We start from the raw sequence: 10229 nt of genomic DNA, 5'->3' as shown, positions 1-10229 counted from the left end.
GTGAGTTTTATAACCATGCTATTGACACTGACGGCCTGTAACAACGTTCTTCAGGCGTTGGAATGTTATGACATTTGTCACCCCAGACCTGCCGGTCTAACTGTAGCTAATAGTTTAGGTGCGGGATTGTCAATCGTGTATAGATCTATACACAAGTATCACGCTCCCCCTACAAGGGATTATGGTATATAATACAGGACTTAATAATGCATACTCGAAAGTACGTGAAGCTGTCTCACAACCTAGTATAAAACAGATTTACGTATGAAAATGTCCATTTGTTTTTATATGAAAATACCTTCTTGATATGGTACTTGTAGTATATAAAACGTTATGAATATCTAGTATACTATCTCATGTAATTGTATTCCTTGAAATGGTATGTCTTGAAGTTGTATGCTTTGGTAATTGTATGTAATTGTACCTCTTCGCATAATATGTAATGTATTTGTATTGACTCATGAATAGACTGAATCTTGTACGATTCCTGGTACTTGGAATGGTAAATAGTATGTCTTAACTATACCCATTATAGTTACTGATAATGTTTGTGTATAATCTAAGTATGCCTTTGCTACCTAAAGGTACTGAACCAACTGGATAGAAAACTGTTATAGGCGTGCATTTGATAATTAAAATATAAAAGAAGTTTTATATAACCTTTGAGAAGTTTAATTAACAAAAAGTGATGACTTGATGTCAGTTTATAAAACGGATTGAAAATAGTTTGTTTTGACAAGAACAAATTTTAAGTATCGGAAGACCTTTGTTTGAAATATGATTCTAACGGTGTTTGAAAGGAAACATAAAGTATGTAAGACAGTTTGATAAAAAGTTTTTAACATGTAAAAATGTTTGTCGTAAACTATTATAGTTTTTCCAAAAGTTCGTTTCGTTTGTATAGTAACCCTAGTGTAATGCTCACTTGTTATGAAATGTGTAACTTTTTGTGGTGACATAAATGAACACCTGTACTCAAAGTATAAATAAACTGTTTGATTCGTATACGTATAACAACATATTTAATTTCAATATATATCAGATGATATCGTGTTATGTTTTCCATACGAAAGATTCCATATAATGGTTATGAATCACATATGATTTATTTGATAAAAATGAGTATTTAGTGAAACTTTGGGTTACACATGATAATAATCGTGTGTTTACTTGTATTCCCCCCCTTAAAAGTGTGTATTAAAACAATATTGATAACACGTTTAAAAATGTAGATTATAGGGGTATGAACTCACCGATGAAGGCGCGTGTTTTGAAGAAAACGAGATTTTCCCGGGCGGCACCTCGACCGGAAAGTGACGAGATTTTTGGGAATCTCGGGGCTTCGGACTTTCGTCGGGGCTTGGATATGAAACCGGGAAGTCAGGATGTTGTCGGCACGAAAAACGAGGCGAAAATGAGAGAGAATTGAAGCATTTGTGTGAAAACAGCCGACACCCTCGCAATCTATTTATAGGGGCTGGAGGTCCTCGGTACGCAGGGCGTACTTCAGACTTACGCTGGGCGTTCTTCGTACGCGGGGCGTACTCCGAAGGTACGCGGGGCGTTCGTTTGCGTCACTGCTTACCGCATCCTCGGGCGAAGGGTCTGTCGACGTGGTTGATCCAGAGCCTTGTATCCGAGTACGCGGGGCGTACGAGGGTACGCAGGGCGTACTCCTTCGGATAAGACTTTGAAGTGCGTGCCAAGAACTTCAAAAACCCGTAACTTTTGCATACGAGCTCCATTTTTGACGTTCTTTATATCCACGCGAAGGTGAGAAAATACTCTACAACTTTCATTTAGACTCCGTCGACAAATTTTGACTTTATTTTTAATTATATTTAAATTAATAGGTCGGGACACGATATCCATGTTAAAAATCCATAATTTCTTCATCCGACGTCCGATTTCGTCAGACTTTTTATCGTTATACTCCTATTGTCGGGCTCTCCAACTTTTGTTTAGGTTGTGTCGGCTAAGGATCGCTCGATCTCTATTTCGAGTTTTTAGCTGTCTACTGCTAGGTTAGAAACTTCAAAAAAAATCATAACTTCCTCATACGAAGTCAGATTTGGGCGTTCTTTTTATGCATGATCACGGTTTAACGTAATTTATGACTTTCGTTTAGATACCTAAGGCTAAAAATTATTGTATCGAAATTCCGCATTTTTCGCTTAATCGGTGTTGCCTGGTTTTGCCGAGAATCTTCGGTTGGTCATAACTTCTCCGTTATAACTCGGATTTTAGTGTTCTTTATATGTACAAAAACCTTGATTCGATTCCTACCACTTTATTTAACCCAAATACGATTTTAGGAAAGTTAAATTTTGGCTTAAGTTTGACTGGTGTTTCGTTATATTGACTCAAAATGTTGGGTTGTCACAAATTGGGTACGAGGTTTCCTTTTAGTACCGCATACCACCCACAGACGGACGGGCAGAGTGAGCGGACGATTCAGACGCTCGAGGTCATGCTCCGAGCATGTGTGTTGGATTTCGGTGGGTGTTGGGACACGTATTTGCCCTTGGTAGAGTTTTCCGACAACAACAACCATCATTCGAGCATTGGTATGCCACCCTTTGAGCTGTTGTATGGGAGGAGGTGTCGGACCCCCATTTGCTGAGGAGAGGTGGGGCAGCGTGTGATGGGTAGTACAGAGATCGTGCTTCAGGCGACAAAGCAGATACACCAGGTCAGATAGAGGCTGTTGAACACTCAGAGTCGCCAGAAGAGTTACGCGGACAGGCGCCGGACCGAGCTCGAATTTCAGGTCGGCGACTTCGTGCTCCTGAAGGTCTCTCCTTGGAAAGGAGTGATCCGATTCAGGAAGAGGGGCAAGCTGGGGCCCCGATATATTGGTCCTTTCAGGGTGAGCGCGAGAGTAGGAAGGGTAGCCTACCAGTTGGAGCTACCTGCAGAGTTGGGTCAGATTCATGACACCTTCCACGTGTCGCAACTGAGAAAGTGTATAGCCGATAAGTCGGCAATGGTGCCATTAGAGGATATTCAGGTGGATGCGAGCATGAACTATGTTGAGAGACCGGTGGCGATTAGGGATCGGAAGATCAAAGTTCTGAGGAACAAGGAATTGCCTCTAGTGCCGGTCTAGTGGCAGCATCGGAAAGGGTCAGAGTTGACATGGGAGCCGGAGCGAGAGATGCGGGAGCAGCATCCAGAGTTGTTTGCAGAGTAAGACTTTGAGGACGAAGTCTTATTCTAGTAGGGGAGACTTGTAACATCTGGATTCCTAGGTATATTATTTTATTCTTTTCTTTTTGGAGGTTGTGGAGGGACTCGACGAGTTGGTCCTCAGACTCGCCGAGTAGGGTCGCGGATTCTTATCCGGATTCATGACTGGACTCGGCGAGTCCATGCTATTTAATGAAACCCTAATTTCCCGGGTTTGGGACCTATTTAAACTCCCTTAGGGCCGTCATTTGTGGCTACCAAACCCCAGAGAGAAACCCTAAAAGAGCTAGAGCGTTTGTGAGAGGATAGGAGCCATTTCTTGATCTTTGTGGTTGATTCTTGCAAGAAGGAGGTGATTCCAGCTTACAGGAGACCAAGGAGGTTGTGCATCTGTGGATTTCGAGCAAGAGACTTCATCTTTGAGGTATTATATCGCCTCCTTATCTGTTTTGTTGAAGGAATCAGTAGATGTAGAGTTTTATGACCTTTATTGGAAGAAAATTGTGAGGATATGGCCCCTATTCGCTTTGAGACTTCAGATATGGACCCATAGTGGTCTAAAGAGCTTATCTCAGCTAGCTTTGTGTTGAGCTATCGAGGTGTTGAGCTAAGGATGTTACTTTTGGGGTTAAATCACCAAGTGAAGCCTCCTAGACGTCCCATGAGTGTCAAGATTCGAGCATTACGTGTTTATCAGGATTGGGAAGGTCAGATCTATGGATCCAAGGAACAGATCTAACCTCAGGAGGTCATTTGAGTTTGTGCATGGCATGAACTTGCTGAGTCCAAGGGCAGACTCAGCGAGTAGGGTTAGGGTTTCCCGTAAATCACTTAGTGGGTGGACTTGCCGAGTTGGGGGAATAACTCAGTGAGTCAGAGGGGGATTAGAGGACTGGAGTTCAAGGAGGAACTCGACGAGTTGATCGTGAGACTTGGCGAGTTGAGTCGGGGTGGCCCCGCGATTCATGCCAGGTGTGACTTGTCGAGCAAGGGGAGTAACTCGACGTGCCAAGCAAGACTAGAGAGTTAGTGGACACATGTAGAGTCACCGAGTCGCCCAAGTTCACTCGAAGAGTCGGGTCAAAGTTTAACCGTTGACTTTTGTTAACTTTTAGGTTTTGGTCAACAATGTGGCCTTTGAGCCAAAAGAGGGGTAAAATGGTATTTTGCCCTTCTGAGGGTGCCAAGAGAGGGTTGAGTCTAGTCCCGAGAGTTATATTTATGAGAGTATTTACTTTATGTGATTAGGCGGAGGCTAGATCGTATTTCTACCGAGTCAGAGATTTACCGAGACGTCTGAGGTGAGTCTTCTCATTATACTTTACCTAGTGTGGTACAGAGATGTGTGACAGAGTATTTTAGAGTTATGTACCAGTGTATTTGCATGTTATTTATGTGTTGTGATCTATTGTGATATGTGATATCCATGATTCAGAGTATATAGAGTAGGACCAATGGGTCCATAGAGTTAAAGGCCAGAGGGCTCATAGAGAGTTGGGACTTGAAGGTCCCACTGAGACACATTGACTAGAGGGTCAAAAGAGTTATAGCCTCGAGTGGCTAATAAGTGTTAGAGTGGTATTTTGGGGAACTCATTAAGCAATTATGCTTACAGTGTTATGTGTTGTGTTTCAGGTATCAGCGATGATCGCGGGAAGGCGTCGGCATGATTCGTATACACGCACACTGGAGTTCATATGTTTTGATCTTGGGGTTTTGTATTAAGATAATGAAATACAATGTTTTAAAAAGTGATTGTGAATGAAATTATATGGTTTTAAAATGTGAAAAATTGTTTTACTTTTTACGGTGTTACAGAAGTATAATTCTCATATTTTGTTACTGTTCACGTTATTAAATTGAGCCCAAATTTATTTTAGCTGATTCAATAAATATCTTCATTCGATACATTTTTATGCCCAAAAGTAAATCAATCTGTTACTGTTCATCAATTTTGGAGCCCATGAATTTTTTTTAATCTGATATCTTTTAATTGAGCCCAAGTATTCATCCAAATCAGTTTGATATGCGTATATGTTTGCATCGTTCATTTAATTGATCGGTTGTGCATCTATCTGTTCACCATAAGCGTTTTCAAAGATCTTGTGTATCGATTTCATCTTGTTGTTCTAGTAAATCGGTGATGGTAAACTTGTGAATCGATTTTAGTTGATGTATTCAATCTCAAAATCGTTAATGATCAAGTGAATCGGATTTGTTGAAATGGTTGATCAAGATAACTTGATGGTGAGGAAGAACAGCAAAATATCCACATCTTGATCAGAAAATTGATATTAAAAACATCTATTTTTTGTGTATTAATCCATAATCTCGAAAAGTCAAACGTGTGTAAAAGTCAAAATCGATTGTTTTGTTGTTCAAATCAAAATTGAAATCGATTAGTGAATCAATCTGGTATTTGAAGTTGATATCATGTGGTGTTGATTTGATTCAAGTCGACATGGTTAAGTGTTCATTGCGAATGATGATTTGATTGCTCGTAAGTTCTTGATGACGAACACAAATTGTGTTTACATCTTGAAGGATTTTCGAAAATTGAAGGCTGTGATTTTGATTTTTGGAGTTGGAAGTCAGATTTCGAAGATCGACATTCTCACAGAATCTATTTTTGGGCTAAAGACGAATTTAGAATCGATGTTTTTGATTGGTTTTGAGTTAGAATAAATGATCGACTGGGTTTATGGGTTTTGATCGAAGCAAATTTGAACGAAGAATTGGGTTTGGATTTTGAATATACGAATGTGTTGGAATGAAGGGATTATTGATGAATTTAGACGAAGGGTATAAGGGTGTTTGAACGAAGGATCTGTTGATTTTGATTCGAAGAATCTGTTGATTTTGATGATTTTGGAACGAAGGGTATTTTGATTTTGATTAAAGGAAATCATACGAAGGTTTGGAACTGAGATGTGAAATTTTGAGTGGGTGGTGTGAATTAGGCTACCCGGTATGGGAGCGTTTTCACGCGTCTTGGGCTGAGGTGACAGCCTCTCCCACGCGTGAACACTGCCCCCAAGTCTGGTGGGCTGTGTGTGGTGTGAGGCTGAAGACGGACGAAGACGAGGGCTTTGATTGGCTAATAAAATTCGAACGTCGCAATTGACCGTTATATGGCATTAATTAAAAAAAATCATTTTTTCAAATTGTCTATATATACATCCACTTTATTCACAATTTCCACTAAACCACACCCACATTTTTTCAAAACAAACACACACATCAAACCAAAAAATCGATAATTTTCCACCTCCAATTATTTCGTCTTCCGATGATAATGATTCCGATGACGATTTTATTTTGTATACGCTGTTATTCGCGGCACGAGACGTGGTACGTGATAGGGGCGAAAGTTCAAACGTCGACAAGAAGCATAGAAAATGGATCAACCGGGATAGAGAGGCGGCACATGAACTTTTGGTATGTGATTATTTTGTTGTTGATAGTTTATATGATCTATCTAAATTCGAAGAACGTTTTCGTATTAGTAGAACTTTATTTTTACGTATCGCTAGAGATTTGGCATGTAATTATAAATTTTTTCAATTACGATGGGATGCTAGAGGTAAACGCGGTTTTACCACAATACAAAAATGTATGGTTGCTTTTAGATAGTTGGGATATGGTATAACCGCAGACGCATCAGATGAGTATCTAAAAATGTCTGAGAGAACGGGTCGAGAGTGTACATATTTATTTTGTGAGTATGTCATAGAGCTTTACCGTGACATATACTTGCGAAATCTGACTAAAAGCGATGTCGAACAGTTGTATGCTGCACATCAAGCGAAACATGGTTTTCCAGGGATGCTTGGTAGCATTGATTGTACACATTGGGAGTGGGAAAATTGTCCGAACGTGTGGCGTGGCCAGTTCACGCGAGGTGATCATGGGGTGCCGACTGTTATTTTGGAGGCGGTGGTCTCAAATGACCTATGGTTTTGGCATGCATTCTTTGGTATGGCCGGGTCAAACATTGACTTGAATGTGCTCCAAGCGTCTCCGATATTTAATGATATTTTACAGGGAAAAGCACCAGAAATGTCATATGTTGTCAATGCAAATGAATACAAATATGGATATTACCTAGGTGATGAGATATATCCAGAATATGCTACGTTTGTCAAGTCATACACATTTCCGGCCGACGATAAACGGAAAATGTTCAAGTTAGCACAATAATCTGCAAGGAAGGATGTAGAACGGGCGTTTGGAGTCCTCAAACAAAGGTGGCACATAATTAAACATCCGACACGAACATGGGACAGAGAAAAATTGAGGGCCGTGTTGACTGCTTGTGTTATTTTATATAACATGATAATAGAAGAAGAGGGTAGGGCTATTTGCTCATATACCACAAACGATATACTTAACTCACCCGCAATAATACAAGTTGGGAGTCCAGCATACTTCTCAAAGGTTTTAGAAATACAAAACCGTGAAACACATCACAATCTACGGCATGATTTGACTGAATACATTTGGGAACAACAATTTCAAGGGCAAAATGACGATGAAGACGACGATGATGACGATGGTATCGATGGTGACGATGAGGAGGATGACGATGGTGGAGACGAGGCGGATGATACTGGTGACGACAACGACGACGATTAGAATTTTCCTATGTTTTTAATGTTTTTTAATTTTTATTTTATTTAGACAATGTAATGTTATTTTTCTACGTTTTTTTTATGTTTTTTAATTTTTATTTTATTTAGACAATGTAATGTTTAATTTTACTAATTTATGTTTTAAATTTCTATGTTTTAATTAATGAAATGTGCTCTTATTTTTTTATGTTTTAAAAAATTAATGTATGTTATAAATTATGTTTTTTAATTAATATAATGGTCAAAAAATTTTAAAAATTAAAAAAAAAAAAAAAGAATACGTGGAGTGGTAACCATTTCCAATCTTTAGTGGGTTGGTGGTGGGTTGGGTGTGAAGCTGACATGACGCATATGTGGCAGCACTTTTCCGGTGGGGTGGGTGTGACCACTCCCCATAGCCTTAATGAAGGGTGAAGAATGGTTACCGTTCCTTACTGTTCATATATAAGTCTTCATATGCTTAGTATGAATGGAAAGCTTCCTATCTTTAACCTCAAAAAGCTTCGTATGTTTTGGTCAAATGACACATTTTCGAAAACAGCCCTTGATCCTTCGATTTTTTTCTCTTCGAAAATTAACACAAGTTTCGAATATTTTACACTTTTCAACCAAATTTGAAATTTTTTTGGAGCTTCGAATAATTTGGGATACTTCATATGAATTGTGAACAAAAGAGCAGATTTTCGACGATGGTCCCTGAGACTTAGAATTTTTGGCTTTTTGCACCCAAATTTGAAAAAGGACTGTTTTTGCTGAAAATTGAAGATTGTTCATTTCAGACCCCTGCAGTTTGTGCAAGTTGACGTTTTTTACCCAGATTTGGAAAAGGGGGAGTGTTTTTCATATATGGTTGTTTTAGGCGCAACAGGTCACTGCAAAATTTTGAAATTGACAATTTCTATCCATTTTTGTGAAATTTTGTCAAAGGCAATCCGTGAACGAAATTAAAAATTGATTATTTTTTGGATTTTCCGGGTTGAAGCACAAAGTTTATGCCACATTTAAGGGGGAGTTTTGACACGACAAATTTCAAATAGAGCACGTTCTTTTTCCTTGGAGTTTTATAATCAAATTTCGATTATAAAAAGGGGGAGAAGTTTTATATGCAAATTCGAACTTGAATTTTTCATATTACGCGGATTTGAAGACCGAAGTGATCATGAAGTTTTGAAGCCACGAGATGATGCTACTGGAAGTTCGGAAGTGATGTATTCGAAATGGGTTTGGTTTATTGAAGATTTTTGGGGTGTGTTTTTATACGCAACTTTTGGGTGATTATTTGGAGTTTGGAATACTCTTGATCATTCGTTGCTGCTCGGATTGTATGGTCTCACATCCTAGAGCCCAAATTGAAGAATCATGGAAGAATTGAATATTGAAGTTCGTTTTGACATGTGTCACCTTTGAGGCTCGAACCGTGTAGTGCTTGGTTTTGGAAGATTTGAAGTGGGTCATTCATTCCTAGCTTTGAGGGGGAGAATGTTGGGGTGCAAAGTTATTCATGATTGACTTTGTAAATGTTTGACTTTTGTAAAACCCACTTGCATGTGGTGCATTAGCCTTTTGACTAATGAGTATTTTAGAGTGAGAGAGAGACATGTAACCACCTCTATATAAGGTGGGTTTGTCCACTTGTAGAGGTGTGCTTGAGAGATGTAGTCATAGGGATTAGTGAGTGAGATATTTATGAAGCATCTTCAATTGTAAGAAAATCCTTGGATAAACCTTCGGTAATATCCATCTAATCCTATAAAGCTTTGGATCTCCGTGGGACTTTTCGGTCGTTCCCACATCATTACGGCTTTAATCTTTGTTAGGTCAACCATGATCCCTTCTTAGTTAACCACATGACCCAAGAATTGGACTTCTCGAATCCACAAATCATACTTGGAGAACTTTGCATACAACTTCTCCTTCTTCAAAACTTCTAGCACTTCTCGTAGATGCTTTCCATGCTACTGGTTGCTTTTAGAGTAAATCAGAATATCATCTATGAACACTATCATGAATTTATCGAGGAACGGTTCGTCAAATCCATGAATGCTACTAGAGCATTTGTTAGTCCAAACAACATTACCAATAACTCGTAGTGCCCATATCTTGTTTTGAATGCGGTTTTCTCAATATCTTGCTCTCTCACCTTCAGCTGATGATATCCTGACCTAAGATCGATCTTGGAGAAATAACTCGAACCTTGCAGGTGATTGAAAAGGTCATCAATCCTCGACAATTGGTACTTGTTCTTTACCATTGCCTTGTTCATCTCTCTGTAATCTATGCACATTCGCATGCTCCCATCTTTCTTCTTCATGAATAACACCGGAGCTCCCCAGGGTGATGAACTCGGTCTAATGAAACCGTTGTCCAATAACTCCTGAAGTTGCATCATAAGCTTCTTCATCTTTGTCG

The 10229-nt window shown here is 39.3% G+C and overlaps 2 protein-coding genes across 2 annotated transcripts; both read left to right on the top strand.

The window, feature by feature from the left end:
* Positions 1-6867: 6867 nt before the first annotated feature.
* On the top strand, positions 6868-7389 carry LOC111901259 (uncharacterized). Its single transcript, XM_023897117.1, has one exon. The coding sequence runs from the start codon at positions 6868-6870 to the stop codon at positions 7387-7389; it is 522 nt and encodes a 173-aa protein (XP_023752885.1).
* Positions 7390-7521: 132 nt separating this feature from the next.
* On the top strand, positions 7522-7824 carry LOC111901160 (PH domain-containing protein YHR131C-like). Its single transcript, XM_023897042.1, has one exon. It carries the CDS (start codon positions 7522-7524, stop codon positions 7822-7824), a length of 303 nt encoding a protein of 100 aa, XP_023752810.1.
* The last annotated feature ends 2405 nt before the right edge of the window (positions 7825-10229 follow it).

Source organism: Lactuca sativa, chromosome 3 (assembly GCF_002870075.4).
Source record: "Lactuca sativa cultivar Salinas chromosome 3, Lsat_Salinas_v11, whole genome shotgun sequence".
NCBI lineage: Eukaryota > Viridiplantae > Streptophyta > Magnoliopsida > Asterales > Asteraceae > Lactuca > Lactuca sativa.
Note: the sequence above shows the minus strand (reverse complement) of the source record. Positions and strands in the feature narration are given on the sequence as shown.

Coding starts and splice junctions, on each gene's coding strand:
- LOC111901259 (XM_023897117.1), top strand. CDS start 6,868: ATGTCTGAGAGAACGGGTCGAGAGTGTACATATTTATTTTGTGAGTAT.
- LOC111901160 (XM_023897042.1), top strand. CDS start 7,522: ATGATAATAGAAGAAGAGGGTAGGGCTATTTGCTCATATACCACAAAC.